Source organism: Mauremys mutica, chromosome 8 (genome assembly GCF_020497125.1).
Source record: "Mauremys mutica isolate MM-2020 ecotype Southern chromosome 8, ASM2049712v1, whole genome shotgun sequence".
In the NCBI taxonomy this organism is placed as follows: Eukaryota; Metazoa; Chordata; order Testudines; family Geoemydidae; genus Mauremys; species Mauremys mutica.
The window spans coordinates 44,516,307-44,533,022 of NC_059079.1; the positions used below are offsets into that span (position 1 = coordinate 44,516,307).

The 16,716-nt window shown below is 42.8% G+C and overlaps 1 protein-coding gene across 14 annotated transcripts in view; it reads right to left on the bottom strand.

Annotated features, from left to right (window-relative positions):
• NEK7 (NIMA related kinase 7) overlaps nucleotides 1–16,716 on the bottom strand; it is a 152,007-nt gene that overhangs the window by 34,585 nt on the left and 100,706 nt on the right. For all 14 annotated transcript variants that reach the window (XM_045027751.1, XM_045027741.1, XM_045027750.1 and 11 more), the window contains one exon: nucleotides 694–802. In XM_045027751.1, coding sequence (XP_044883686.1) covers nucleotides 694–802 — 109 coding nt within the window. The remainder of the gene's footprint in view (nucleotides 1–693; nucleotides 803–16,716) is intronic.

Below are 16,716 nucleotides of genomic sequence, written 5' to 3' on the forward strand. Positions count from 1 at the left end.
GAGGATGGGGTCAGCATGGGGGAGGCTTCCCAACTCCTTGACAATCCCCCCAGCCCCCTAAAGAACCGTGTTCCATATTTTCCCACCCACACCCAACAGCCCTCCAGGTTCACTCCCAGGCTCCTTCCCAGCAATTACTTCCCTCTGAGCTCCTCCGTTACCCCTGACTCCCCCAAAGACTTTGCACTGCTTCTGAGGGGTGTGTGAAATACATTTCTGGATTGTAGTTTAAATTAATTATTACTCGAAGTTCGGTATTAATATGCCTAGTAAGGAATCTATTTGTCAAAAAAACATTTCCTGAATCTTTTTTGTTGTCTCTATTGCTACAGACATACTTGCTGACAGATTTTTTGAAATAAATTACCAAAATAATTGAAACTGGCATGACTATATTATGTTGTTTTGACATATAAAATATGCAGAATTTTGCAGAATTTTAAAATATTGAGGGCAGAATTTTTAATTTTTTGGTGCAGAATTCCCCCAGGAGTATCATATATCTTTTTAAAAGAAATCCTTTCTATTTTTAAAGTTACTTATAAAATACTGCAGTAACATACACATTGTGTTAGTTACTTGTCCAAATGGATTCTTTTAATATCTTATTTGGTATAATTTGCATTGAACCTGCCAAGTTCTCTCATATATTTAATACTTGTTAAAGATGCAATATATATGATCCTATGTTACCTCTATGCATGACACGACGAGAATGCATATGTTCCAGTGCACTGCACAGCTGAACAAAGTACTTCCAAACTGTCCTTTCAGGAATCAACCTCTTCTGTTTCTTAAAATGCTTTATAAAGAAAACAGAGAAGTATTGAAAACCAATTACACAATTAACTGAGAAAACAGGTAAACTCTTAATTAAAAGCTATTAAGACAGCGCTCACTTAATCTGAGCTAAAGTTTCTAGGACTACTTCCAGATATGGAAGTTCAACTTTTCCCTGAAATATTAGCATACAATATACCAGCACAGGACGTGCTGACATTAATCAACAAATACAAACAGTATACTGAATATCAAGCTGTTTAAAATAAATCCACAGTCCTAAGAAAAGTTCATACAATGTTTATTTAACAAAGTTACATTTTTCAGAGGGAAAAAAGCCTCAGTGGAAGGAAATGGAGGTGGAATGTTGTAGTACAGAATCAAACCGCCATATAATGGATAAAGGCCAGCACTAAGGAAAACTTACTAAAGGAATTCTCAAAATAAATAAGTTTCTCACCACCAAAATTAATTTCTATAGGCTTTTATTCTCATGAGCCTAGAACAAAGAAAACAAATAGCAAGGATTCACATTCATAAGCCATCAAAATTATGTAACTCAATTTTAGAAGCCATGAATTATGTAAAATTGGGAACACAGGAACTGAATCTGCCTAAGAATTTATAATACGTCAGTCAGTTAATTTGCCTCTCCTGTTCAACTTTTTTCCAGTTAAACAGCTACACTAGGTAAAATTTAACAATGGTCATCTCTTTCAAATACTGTATTCAAGGATGGCAAATAGCTGCCGAGTTCTCCATAACTGCATATTGAGAACCCATAACTGCCAATTCTAGAACATGAAAGTTTGACAATTTTAAACTTTGCTGCCAAAGGTGGGTAGGCTTAAATGAAAACTTCCCCAGAAGTCTGCTCTTTGTCTATCTATACTTGAGAAATATATTACATACTTAGTTTGATATAAGGGTAAGCAAATTAGAAAAATCTTTTAAGGGATGCTAACAGTCATACAGTAATCAGATCCTCTACTATTAAAAGCAAAACCTTACATATTATGTCAATAAAATACATATAGTATCAACATTACACTTGACAGAAAGGTCATGTACAGATCAGTTATCAGTGCTGTAAGTAAACAGGGATATTTTGTTCAGTGTCTTTACAAAAAAAACCCAGAAGAACTGACTCTGTAGATATGCTGTTGCCTTAGGCCTGGTCTACACTATGAGTTTATCTCTAATTTAGCAGCGTTAAATCGAATTAACCCTGCCTGCATCTGTCCACACAACGAAGCCCTTTATTTCGCTATAAAGGGTTCTTAAAATCGATTTCTGTACTCCTCCTCGACGAGGGGAGTAGCACTGAAATCGACATTAGGGTTAGTGTGGCCGCAATTCGACGGTATTGGCCTCCGGGAGCTATCCCACAGTGCACCATTGTGACCGCTCTGGACAGCAATCTGAACTCGGATGCACTGGCCAGGTAGACAGGAAAAGCCCTGCGAACTTTTGAATTTTATTTCCTGTTTGCCCAGCGTGGAGTGCTGATCAGCACAGGTGATCATGCAGCCCCAGAATCAAAAAAGAGCTCCAGCATGGACTCAGCACAGTGCTGCGTGAAACTTAAGGAGCTGAGACAAGCGTACCAGAAAGCCAAAGAATCAAATGGACGCTCACGGAGAGAGGGGCGACTGACAACTGTAGCTATCCCACAGTTCCCGCACTCGCCGAAAACCATTTGAATTCTGGGCTGAGCTCCCAAAGCCTGAAGGGTCAAAAACATTGTCACGGGTGGTTCAGGGTATATGTCGTCAGTGCCACCCCTCCCACCCCCCACGCCCCATGAAAGCAAAGAGAAAAAAATAGTTTCTCGCCTTTTTTCAATGTCACCGTATGTCTACTGGATGCTGCTGGCAGACGCGGTACTGCAGTGCTACACAGCAGCATTCCCTTGCCTTGCCTTGCAGACGGCAGACGGTACAGTAGGACTGGTATCCGTCATCATCGCCCCGTGGGTGCTCCTGGCTGGCCTCAGGGAGGTTGGCCAGGAGCGCCTGGGCAAAAATGGGAATGACTCCAGGTCATTCTCTCCTTTAAGTTTTGTCTAATGGAGATTCAGTCCTGCCTGGAATATCATGGCAGCTGGAGGCTTCTGCCTCAGGCTGCTTTCCTCAGTCAGCAGCACCGCGTGGTCGCACCTACCTCTTGCTACCAGGGCTCACAATCAGATACTTAGACCTCTACATTATGCTGCAAATAAAAAAATTAAGCTGCCGTTTAGAACTGTCCCCCAACATACATATCCTGGGACATTTTGTATTTTACTAGTGTCAACCAAAGGCCCACACACAAATGGAGATTCAGTACTGCCCGTGCTTCTATCCTAGTGCTTGTCACAGATTCCCATTTTCAGCTATAGGCTGAGTAAGTGCAGAATGGTGGTTCACTCTACTTCGCTGTAAGCCAACCACCCTCCCCCACCCCCTTTGATCTCTGCTTGCAGAGGCAATAGTCAGTGTTGTTTCTTATTCCTGCATTCTTTATTACTTCATCACACAAATGGGGGAATAACTGCCACGTAGCCCAGGAGGGATGGGGGAGGAGGGGAGCAAGGGGTGGGGTTGTTGCAGGGGCACCCCCTAGAATAGCAGGCAGCTCATCATTTCTGCGGGATGTCTGGGGCTCTGACCCAGAGCGTCCGTTTGCTTCTCTGGTTCTTTAGTAGGCTTACCTGATATTCTAGGCAGGACTGACTCTCCGTTAGACAAAACTTAAAGAAGGGAATGACCTGGGGAGTCATTCCCATTTTTGTCCAGGCGCCCCTGACCGACCTCACCGAGGCCGGCCAGGAGTACCCATGACAGCAGCAGACGGTACAGTATGACTGGTAACCATCTTTGTCAACTTGCAAAGCAGCAGACGGTACAGTAGAGCTGTTAACCATCTTTGCTAGCTTGCAAAAGGCAAGGGGATGCTACTGTGTAGCGCTGCAGTACCGCGTCTGTCAGCAGCATCCAGTAAACATACGGTGACAGTGAAAAAAGGCTGAACGGACTCCATGGTTGCCGTGCTATGGCGTCTGTCCGGGCAATCCAGGGAAAAGGGCGTGAAATGCTTGTCTGCCGTTGCTTTCACAGACGGAGGATTGACCAACGACATTTACCCATAACCACCTGCGACAAATTTTTGGCCCCGTCAGGCATTGAGATCTCAACCCAGAATTCCAATAGGTGGGGGAGACTGCGGGAACTATGGGATAGCTACCCACAGTGCAACGCTCCAGAAGTCGACGCTAGCCTCGGTACGTGGACGCACGCTGCCGAATGAATGTGCTTAGTGTGGCCGTGTGCCCTCGACTTTATACAATCTGTTTCCAAAAATCGATTTCTGTAAAATCAGAATAATCCCGTAGTGTAGACATACCCTTAGGAGGCAGCCTAACATGAGAGAGCCTGGTATTATTAAAATATCAATAGCAAAATATACTGGAAATACAGTAGATCATAAAATTTCATCAAAAATAGTAAGTTTAGTTCAAGACTATTTCAACATAAGTTTTTATTTAAATGAACCAATGCTTTTAAATCAGTTCTTTAACTATAACTTTCACTCAGATTTGGATTCAATCCAAACAAATGCTGTGTATCTGTTCTCCCCAGAGCTGAATTTGCATATCAGAGGATTGTTTGATGTCAACAGGAAGATGGAGACCAGGTTTCTTTTCATTTATAAACAAATACACAATACTATGCAAGTATATACACATGAAAGCATACTGCCTTGATTCAAAATAAATTCTGAAAATTATCATAATTATAACTATGCACAATAAAAAAAATCTTCAAAATGTTCTTAAATAAACAAAACTTTAAGTACAAGCAAGGATGAAAAATTCACAAAAGTATGTAGATTTTTTTGCATCTTATCCATAAAAAAACCTTTAAAAGTATAATTCACAATGTTTGTAAAAAAATAATTTTCTTTTAACATTTCATTCATTTGCCAGCTACACCGTTGTAGCACACTGTACACAAAATTCTACAGAAACAGCTTCAGAATTCCAGTGATTCAAGCATTCCAGTCATTCATATAAATATGTGAAAGTGAATTGCTTTTAGGGTATTCCGACCTAACTAAAGTATGTTACTTTTGCGTGACATTAACATATTCCTTTCTGAGGTCATCACTAATATTAAGTTGTTATAAATGTGAACTTTGATTTATTACTCATGTGAAAAGGATGGCATAAACAAATCTATCCGTTCTTTAACTAAGCATTCTATTCAATAAAGGAACAAATAATGTTATTTTCACTTGCTTACACTTTAAAATAGTTCAAGTCTTTTAAAATAAATCTTCATAATATTATTTTGAGAGGTTATCACCTTTTTTTTTTTTTCTGGCGTATTCTTAATGTTTCCTTGGTCTGCTGTGCACCAAGAAACAAAACAATGACTGAAAGCTTGGGATATTAAAACAAACTGATTTCACAAAGACACCGATTTCCAAAAAATAGCCTGCTTTTAGGGAACAGCTTTAGAAAGAGCTTTGGTTTCTGGGGAGAGGAAAACACAAAACCAAAATGAAAAACTTTTGCTCACAGCTTTACCTTTCCACGGGTCTATTTTGTGTTGATAAAACACACAATCCACTTTGTTATGTGTATCTTACACTGTATGGCATCTTTTTCAGCATATTTAAGGAAAAAGAGGCACAATAACCCTGTTTTAACGTTTGGTGTTCCTTCTAGCCCTTCTTCCTTTTTCGTTCTTAAACATTCTATAAGGTGAAAATGCAATTGTTCTGATGGTGGCACTGTTGGCCATCTCCTACAGACATGCCAAAGTACAAAGGACATGGACACAAGAAAAATACGTCAGCATTGATCTCAGCTAGTTATTCTGTGTAAAAGTTGGACAGAAGTGTGGATTGAGCAAGAAAAAAATCACTTATGATTGTACTGCAGGACTGGACTCTGTTGCAAACCAGAGAGTTTTCAGATAGCCCGATATCAGAGTAACTGGGTAGCTCAAAGTGACATGCTGTATAGTCACTGAATCCAAGCAGCACTTATTAGGGGTACAGAGTGGCCACTTGGAGGGCATAACTGGTAGGCGAGTGGCAGTGAAGTGTTCTCAGGATGTCTCCTTGTGCCCACCCCCAGTTTTTTTGCAATCATCTCACACCACCACCACTTCCTCCTCAAAAATTGAAGAGAATTTACTGCTCCAAAACATCAGCAACTAAGAGTTGAGGTTGACTGTGAATGCTTTGTATCCCTACAGAATGTTAGTTTGAAAAGAAGATCAAACAAATAAATGCACTTATACTTAAATCTCTGAAAGGCAGGAAATAGCAAATTAAGGTACAAAACCAGCCCTGCTTCACGACCTTAACTCTGCCCTTTTCGAATGATGCCCCAACCCATCCCTGACAGACACTGTAGCACTGTCTCCTTTCAGATGATATGGAACAATAGTACAATAGGAGAAACTGTCAGACCATGTCCTCGCTAAGGCAAATTTGAACACCAGGTTGCTATGCCTGGCCTATCCTCAACCGTTGCACCTATTCTGCACAAATCACCCCAAAGTTTTTAGATGTTACCATCCCTTGACCTTTGTCCTAAGGATTTCCTCTGCATTATTACCTGTAATGCATGGTATGCTATCAGTCTGTTGCAACCATTTGGGGATTTGCCTCTATAATTTAAGAATTCTGTATGAGATTATGAACTCTCTGTATCTTTACCAAGCTGAAAAATCCATTTTGCACATGAGGCTAGTTGTCCTTCCAACTCTAGGCTGGAATTAAATTCTAACAGGGGTAGGGACAAAGCAAGGTCTAACACCAGTGAGTAATTTAAGTTAAATGCAAGACCAGTAAAATGTAATAGTGGCTAACAACAGACTGGCTCCCAACCAGAACTGGTTGATCACAGGAAAAGTCACCTGGGCTACACAGCCACATGTTAGTACTCTGTGATGAGCTGATTGAGGGACTGGAAGGTTATAAAAAGTGCAAAAGCTACTCTATTGGCTCTGTTCTTTGGGATCATTTTTCTCCAGGTCAAGAAGAGGGCAAAGCACCCCAGCATGTAGGGGGCCTGATGAGGCAGGGTACCCTGCCTACCTTCCTGAACACAAATGGTTCCCCAAAGTAATGGTGAGCTAGGGAGGGACTAAGGCATTGTGTTCAGAGTGTTTGTGGTATTTTAAATGACGTCTACTCTCTTGTGTGGCATGTAAGTAAAAGAGCGATGATGTCAGAATCTGTGCAAAGTATGTGTATGTGTTATATGCTTCACAACTTGCTATAGGTCTCCCAAGAGAGTTAGAACAGTAAACCACCAGGCTCACAACTGGAGTTCTGGGTGAGGGCATGTTTAAGCAAACAGGGAAGTCTGAGAGGTCAACACTGAATACAGGCTAGGCCTCAGGAAGGGATGACAGACAGAGGGTCTGTGCCCAGTGACTGTGTTGCAGGACCTAAAAACTGGGATAATGGCTGTGCTCCACTCAGGAGACTTAAGCACCTGGGGACCCACCGGCTGGGTTCCCTCAAAGCGTCTAGTCAAGTAAGGGCCCAAGAGGGAACACTTGACTGGGACCTCAAATCCCCATAGCAATAATAGAGCATGCTCCTCTACTTGCACAACTGACGTAACTCAGCACAGAAATGAGGAATTCATGATCCCTTTGGCTGCAAATGCACCTCTTCTCATATCACAGAATGAGTTATGGCAATTGGTTGCAAGTAATCCTTGTATCAGGCACAGTGAAGGGCAGCTGGAGTATATGCAGATGAATGAGAATTCTGTGGGACAACACAGCATATAAAGTGGCATCATTTAGTCATTCCTCATGTCTGCTTATTATAGGACAGCCTAGCTGAAACACACTTACAGTATATCTCCTGTGGCTCTAGCCAGCCCCAGGGGCAGAGTTAAGGTTGTTGTGCAGGCCTGATGTGTACCATAATAATCTCCTGGTTTTCAGACATTTAAGTATAAATGTATTTGATATTCTGTACAGGTTGGAGGTCATCCCAACTTGGCGTTAATTAAGTTCTAGGGCAGTGAATAATCATATTGACTGGTGTGATTTGAAATGGCTTACAAAGCCCTTCAGAGCAAGTGATAAGTGGCATTCAGCCACTCCAGTCTGACAGCAATTCCATGACTGCTGGATATAGACATGCCCACCTCACAGAAACCCTCACCGCCATCAGCTGTGTCACCTGCAAGCTTTATTAACTGATTTTTGTTTCCTTTAAGGCCATTGATAAAATACTAAATATTACTAGACCAAGAACTGACCCTTGCACGGCTCCATTAGAAACCTTCCACTCACTGAAGATTCCCATTAACAATTATGTTTTGTGATGTTAGTTAGCCAGTTGTTAAGTTTTAAGGAATGTGGCGGACTATGCATTATCTGAAGTCTTTAAAATGAGACTGATTTCTTTCTGAATAAAACATGCCTTAGTTTAACCACAATTTATTGGGCTCAGTGAAGGAGTCACTGGATGAAATTCTCTGACCTGTGTTATGTAAGACTGTCCCTTCTAACTTTAATATTTATGAATCTATAAAAAAGGAAAATGAGATTTGTGACACTGTTCCTGCTGCCTTCTTCCTCCCTCCCTTCCAATTATCTCTGGAGTCTCTGCAATAAGGTTTTGAACTGAAACTGCTCTCAGTTTGGCCTTCTCCTGGCTAAGTCTAAGGACCTCTTCTCTGTACTCACCCTTCTTGATCTACCTACCACTTTTGACATGGTCACTCCCAGTTTCTCCCTAGCCTTCTGCACCATTATCTCCTCCTTGGGTTTTCTTGACCCTTAGACTCCCCCAGGGGCGGCTCTACCTTTTTGGCCGCCCCAAGCAGTCATGCGCGGGAGGCGCCCCGGAGCCGCGGAAGCAGCGGACCTCCCGCAGGCATGACTGCGGAGGGTCCGCTGGTCGCTCAGCTCGGCTGGACCTCCCGTAGCTGCGGACGGTTCGCAGGTCCGGCGGCTCCGCTTGAGCTGCCACAGTCATGCCTGCGGGAGGTCCAGCCGAGCCGCGGGACCAGCGAACCGTCCGCAGTCATGCCTGCGGCAGGTCCGGTGGTCCCGGGGCTTCGGTGGACCTCCCGCAGGCATGACTGCGGCAGGTACGCCGGCCCAGCCTGCCGCCCCCCCGGGAAAGGGCCGCCCCACGCGCGTGCTTGCCGCACTGGGGTCTGGAGCCGGCCCTGGACTGCCCTAGTACACCTCGACCTGTTCCCACTTTGGGAGAGTGCCTCTGGGCTCTGCCCTTGAACCTCTTCTCTCCCCAGGCTTTATTCCTAAAGGGACAGAGGATCCAGCTGGACTTTTTGCAGGACTGAAAGATGCAAATTGCTCTGGGCAAAAACTCCTGTCCAGAACACAAACTTCTGAGTAACTGACTTCATGATCCAGCCTTCCTTCTTTCTGTAGCCCCAACTCCAGCTTCACAAATTTCTGAAACAGTCATAGGGGCCTGTGTAGCACCAATAACCAAGCTGTGGCAGCAGGCGCCCCCTGCTGAAGAGTTGCCAGACTTGACTGTTCCCCCCGTTACTGGAAAACACCAAGCAGAGCTACAGGTGGTTCTGGGATAAAGACCCTAGTACCACCATTCTCCATTTTCCTATACAGAGTGGTAGGGAGCAGACCCAGGGAGAACTAAAGGAAGGATTTAAAAATGGTGGGGTGAAATACTGATGAGCAAAGGAAATCTTAGTAACGTGTTTTCTATAGAAAAGAGTAAACATGATGTGGGCAACAGGGAGGAAAAGAGGAGATTGCAGGAGTCAAGACAGGAGATAAAGGGCTGTGTGGCCAAAAAGGAAAAGTAAGATTTGAGAAGTGTTTTGGAAGAAGAATTGGCACGATTTGGGCACTATTTTTAGTGTGCAGGGCATGGGAGAGGGAGTGATCAGAGATTAATTCTTATGTTATAGACCTGGGTGTCAAGATCAGAGTCACACTTTGCCTGCAGATGCTCCATTGTAGGTTTGTTTTCTGTATTTTTAAAAATTATTTTATTATCGTATTACCATGTACCACATACTAATTTTGATATCATTTTATCAAAAAAGGTAGCATTCTAACAGATTTGCCTGGGTCTCATCAGTTCTGGAATTCAAATTGCCTACCATTGGCACTGGAATCACAGTTTTTCTGACCAACATCCGTGGATTTCCTATCCAAAACAAAAACCAGAATTTTCATCCAAAGCTAAAGTCACTTCTCCTAGCTGCATGGATCTCAGCAGTATTTGCTAAACAACAACAACAACAAAAAAGTTGCTCATATTGTAGTCCAACATTTAAAGAGTCTCAACTGACCTAATATTACAACTAATACAACAAAAGAGAATCTTCTGCATATACTGGACACCTGAGAATAGCAGCTCTTGTTATCTAGCTAATAAATTGAACATATACTACAGAAACAGCTACTTTATTATACATGATTTGACAATTAAGTATCTATTAATTTTGTTTCATTATTTATATTTCATTCATTTTTACAGCATCTAAAGCTAACTTTTTATACAGGTATTTCCATAATAAAATTAAATCAATAATATTACATTATATATTTCTTTGTACTTTACAAACACCTTTTACTGATGTTTTGTATACTCAGTTACTGAAATACAGCAATTTTTCCCCCCAAGTCCAGGAGACAGCACCTCTGATATGAAATACTTCGCTCCTACAGGAACTTAATACATATCAAGAAAAAACTTACAATAATAAATTATTTAACTTTAACAAAAAAAGTACGTGGAACTGTCAATTGCGGAATGGAAAATAATTACAAATAATTACAAAAACCAGAATTTCTTAGTATCACTGAAAATAATATATTAGACGAATACAATGCATGCAATAGCATCTCCGGAAAGAGCACGGTTTAATGCAGATGAGCTGGTAAACTGAAATAAAATATGATCTCCTTTCATAGATACATATCCCAAATGAAACACATTAGGCCACCCTTAACGTTCATAAAAATCCTTATAAGAGATAGGGAATTATTTAAAATGCTTTGATGTTTTCCACTTTTTAACATATACAGATTCTTCTATATGCATAGTGTATAAAAATACTTCAATAAAAGGAAAAAGTTTATGCCCCTTTTTTCTTGTATTTGGCACTAACTCAAATGCTACTGACTCATCATTCTTCATTACCTTCAAAAGTCTATATAATCTATGAGGGTTACTCCATTTCCTTTTTTCCAAAACCTTGAGACAGACACACACTAGTTTTCTGAATTTAACTATGATTCCTGAAAAAGTTTCTGACTGACGCTCATTTTAGTAAGCTTTTCCAACAGGACTAATCACTTTTGCAGTATCAATCTCATTTACTATCTTTCCCTGCAGACCAGTCCGTCCATAGTCACTCAGCTCCGCTGATGCTTTAAATCACTCCTGAAAGCAAAAACTTGTTATGTTAGAGATGGATATCATCCACTGAAAATAGAAAGTCTCATCTTAGAGCCAAGAAGGTGAAATTTCCAAGCACTGTACCATTTTAGTTCTCTCTGCAGATAGACTCAGCTGAGCCAAGGCTCCTTAAAATATATAGCAGTATGTCCAAGTTCAACAGTTCTTGTTTACATACAACTTTTCTTTCCAATAAATCCCCTTGAGGAAATTGGTACATCATCAACTGGAAGGAAAGTTCTTGTTATAAATTACTATATGATTATTAATAAAATCAGTGGCAAAGTACAGTAAATACAGCAGGCTCCCATCCTAACCCTATAATATTTAGCTTAATAAAAAACTCAAGAAACCCTCCTTCCTCATTCTCAAAGTGTTTAGTTATACAGCATAGAATTACTACTGACACTGAAGTTTTTTCACTTCACTAAGGGTAGGTCTATACTTACCTGCCGGGTCGACGCGTAGCGTTCGACTTCTCGGAGTTCAAACTATCGCGTCTAATCTAGACGCGATAGTTCGAACTCCGAACGCGCTCCCGTCGACTCCGGAACTCCACCACCGCGAACGGCGGTGGCGGAGTCGATGGGGGAGCCGCGGACTTCGATCCCGCGGCGTCTGGACAGGTAAGAAGTTCGAACTAAGGTAGTTCGACTTCAGCTACGCTATTCGCATAGCTGAAGTCGCGTACCTTAGTTCGACACCCCCCCCCCTTAGTGTAGACCAGGCCTGAGTGATAAACAGTATAGAAGAGCTAGTAGTAATTCTGCTCAAATTATTTTGCGTAGAGCATTTTGAACATGGAAAGCACTAAGAACTATTTTCCCCACCCCTTAAAGATGATATTCAGGAAGCAAATTAAAGTTCTAGGATCTGGGGGCAGTGATGGGGACAGATGCCCTCAACAGGTTCTGACAAAATTAAGTTTCACTCCAAACAGTTTCTAACATTTCTAGATATAAAAATGACCTTCTAAAGATGACTGAAACAGCTGGCCTTTTTGAGTCTGAAAACAGGCAAGTTTAAACAATAATTCTAAGAGTTATGCATTGCCACACCCACATATCTGGGCTATTGACACTAAACTATTTAAATACTGATTATTTTAGCAGAAAAGTGCTAGTATGATTATTCATGGTTACTGGATGCAGTGGTGGACATAGGTGATGGCAGATTCCTCCTCTCTCCACAAAGACACAGCCAAGGCTACAGGGCAAATCTACGCCCTTCTCCTCAGCATGCAGACACACCTTTAACAGAGTAAGCTGCTATTCCTGACCTTGCTCCAGTTAGCAGCCCCAAGAATGGAGAAGCATTCAGAAGCCTGTCATGCTTCCAGATTACACAATGGTGGGAGGTGGAGGGCTCAATGGAACACAGCCTGCTGCAGCTGCATTATCCAGCTACAGTTGGCCCAGGGCCTCCCACCTACCACCCCCTGTTTTCACTGACTGATAGCTATGGGTATGTCTCCACTGCAATGCAAGACCAGCATTAGTAGACCTCAAGTTAGCAGACCCTGGGTTTATTAACCTAGGGCTTGAGCATGCATGCACATTCATTTATAACCCCAGCTTAGGAATTGTTGAACCCTGGGTCTCAACATGGGACTCCAGAGTCCAAAGTGCATATGTGAGCCCAGATCCAACCACTCATATCCCGACTTTCTAGCGCCCTTCCAAAATTTGAGCTATCTAGCCCTTTGTGGTGTAGTGGGGGAAAACTTGACTGTCCACCAAATTTGACTGTCCAGAGGACAAAGGAAGTTGGCTTGTGTGATTGTGGAATACTTTTGGTGGACTCCCAGTGCACAAGTCCAGTGGGGATGCATCTACACGGAAAAGCAACAGGACTTGAACTGTGGGTAGGGTTACTTCATGGCTGGTATTTCACTGGTCTGGCTTTTTTTTTTTTTTTTAAAGTAGATTTGCCAGTTGCCAGAAAAATAATTCAGTATGCCGGGGTTTTGTTTTTTTTTAACATGGATCTAAAGATCTGCATTATTAACACCAGAAATAAATTCAATGGATTTTCTTTATGATAAAATTCCAAAACGTTCACATTCAAGTATATAGTTAAAATAAAAAGAATCAATGTAGTTTGGGAAAAAATAATCTCAAGGAAGAGGGATATTAAAAAAAGCAGCTTTAAGAAACACGACCAAAGAAAGAAAATTATGTAATCAATCTTATCTATATGTGTTACCTTTCTAGATGTTATACGTGACTGTTGAAGGTGGCGGGCTGTGGAATTGCCTTGAGGTTGGGGGGTAGCAGTGGTGTGGGGGGGGTTGCATTTCAAGGGTGGTAACCCTAACATAGGTCCTGCTTTGACTCAGGCTCAGTCCCTCCACCCTGTGGGACCCTGGGTCCAAGCACCGAGTTGGCGTGATTTGTGTATACATAGAAGGGGGGTTAGGCTTGAGTCTGAGTTTGAACCCTGGGCTGCAGTGTAGACTCACCCTGTGACCCATTCATACTAAGATACTAAAACATTATGAGCTTGTCTCAACTTTCAGTTTTACTAGTTTTGGCCTACTTCCATTTTACAAGTTTTCATTGCTGACCAGGGCTATCAAACACCCAGCTGGATTGATGTATTTACATGGTCCACATGACAGATTCCATCCTGCACAATACAAACTTTCATTTAAAAAGTGTTTCTATCCCTGATGGTTGAAAAACATAATCTATCAAATGTAACTCAATGCAGAGCTAATCTTCACAAGTCTGCAGACAACCTGAAACAATGACTCAGAAGTGTGAACTCCTTTGACCTGTATTAATCTCAGTGATGTTGCTCTAAAACCCAATGAGGACACTTCAATGCAAATATTAAATATTGAATTGCTGCTCATTGTAGAGAATGGCATGCGAAAAGTGGTGAGAGCAAAACCCATTGGGGAAGGGAAGAGAGAATTGCTACAGGGAAGGGAAAAGAGACAAGGACAGGGAAGAGGAACAAAGCTAGAGATGGGAGAGAAACAAGGGACAAAAACAGAGATGGTCCTAACAGTGATGGTTAGAGATATTTTCCCAATGAGTTACTCCACTAGGATATGGAATAATAAACAATGGTAATAACCAAAAGTGTGTTGTCTTCATAAAAAGTCAGACACAATTCACAGCATGAAGAATTGCCTCTGACTCACCCTGGCCCAACACTAAATGAGGGAAACGATATTCTATGGTCGGAGTACTGTCTGGCAGCACCATCTCCCTGAGCAGACTCCACTTCCCAGTTAATCTGAATGGTTCTGTAGGCGGGGGATACACAGAGTGAAGGACTGATGGGGGAACAGGAGAGAGGAGCAAGAGATTAAGGTGAAGACGAATGAGAGAACACTGGAGGGGACAAAGATACAATGGGGAATTAATAAGGAGGGAAAGTGACAGAATATGGGAAAAGAAGGACAAAAATTATTAAAAACACAATATGGGATAAAGAGGGAACTAATAGTATAGGAAAAACTACACTAAGGGAGAAGATGATGTAAAAGATGGAGGAAAAAAGTGAGGAAGTTATATTGTAAAAGGAAACAAATGTTGAGTGAAGAACTGAAGCAAAGCAAATGTAGCAAGTTAAGGTTTGCAGTTTTGATGTACATGTGTGGGTCTCAGGATTTTACAGTGACAAGATAGATGAGGTAATATCATTTATTGGACCAACTTTACTGGCAAGAGAGAGACAAGGTTTTGAATTTATGCAGTGCTCATCTTCAGGTGCGGGAAAAGTACTCAGGGAGTCACAGCTAAATACAAGGTGGAACACAACATAAAGCACTGTGAGCATTGGAGAGAGTTTGAAAAAAATCGTCCATGCCAAAAATGGGACAAATGTCACAAATCTTAAAAACAACAAACCGTAAACTAAAAAAAAATAAAATTGGTTTGGGTCAACCAAATCATTTTGTTTCAGTAATTTCCAAAGTGTTTCTTTTCAGTTTCAACATTTTCTTTAAAAAAATTTCTATAGATTAACTTAAATTTCAAAGTGAGAAGTCATTTCAAACTGAAAAACTTGAATTTTTAATTTCTGAAATGTCAAAAATAGGATTCTTCAACAATTCTGAAACTTTTTCAAAGAGGAAAATTAGTCAAAGCAGACCTTTACCCAAAAAAAGCTTGAGTTCTGACAAATCAGCATTTTTTCCAATGGAAAAATATTTTGTCAAAAAATTCCTAACCATCTCTCTAGCAGAGACTTCTTTGTTAATATGACCTTGCCATCCTTTTATCCCACAATATCAGTTTAAAATGTGCAGTAATAAAGAGGTGGACCTTGCAGTGCTCTTCTGGCCTTAGTGCCTGGACCCACCTCCCCTGTGTTGCCCAAACCTAAAGAGAGACAGAGAGAATGTCTACACTGTAATGTAATCCTAGGCTTAATGGGACTTGAGTCAGCTGACCCATGTTTGGGAACTTTGGGCTTGAGCATCTACACCAGGGGCGGGCAAACTTTTTGGCCTGAGGGCCGCATCGGGTTTCAGAAATTGTATGGAGGGCCGGTTAGGGGAGGCTGTGCCTTCCCAAACAGCCAGGCATGGCCCAGCCTCCACCCCCTATCCGACCCCCCCCCTGCTTCTCGCCCTCTGATGGGCCCCCCCAGGACTCTTGCCCACCCAACAATCTCTTCTCCCTGATTGCCCCAGACTCCCCGCCCCAACTGTCCCCCACCGTCCTATCCAACCCCCCCTCTCCTTCCTGACTGCCCCCCGGGATCCCTGCCCCATCCAACCACCCCTTCTCCCTGTCCCCGACCGCCCCTGGAACCCTCACCTGACTGCCCCCTGCGGCCCCATCCAATGCCTCCTCTCCTTCCTGACTGCCCCGGGGACCCCTGCCCCATCCAACCACCCTTTCTCCCTGATCGCCCCCAGAACCGCCACCCCCATTCAACCCCCCTGTTCCCCGCCCTCTGACCGCTCCCAACCCTGACCACCCCCTGAACTCCCCTGCCCTCTATCCAACCCCCATCCCCCACTCCCTTACTGCACTGCCTGCAGCACCGGTGGCTGGCAGCATGGCTGCGCCAGGACAAGCAGCGGCACCACCCAGCTGGAGCCAGCCACGCACCGTGCAGCAGAACGCACTGAGTCAGGCCGGGGTCTACCCCAGGAGCTCGCAGCCCCACTGACCAGAGCATTGCGCCAGCAGCGCAGTGAGCTGAGGCGGCGGGGGAGGGGGGGGGCGAGGGGTCAGCAGGGGAGGGGCCAGGGGTTAGCTCCCAGGCCAGGATCTCAGGGGCCAGGCAGAATGGTCTCACGGGCCGGATGTGGCCCATGGGCCGTAGTTTGCCCACCTCTGATCTACACTGTATTGTAACCCTAGGTTAAGAATTTTCAGACCTGTGCGCAAACCTAAGGCTCTGGGGTCCACACTGCAGTGCATAGAACCAAGTCAAAGTAACCATATCCCAGAGTCCCTAGCGCCCCATCCATTGAAATGTGACCACTCTAGCCACTGGTGCACTGTGGGAAAAATTTACTGCCCAACCTACATGTTATCA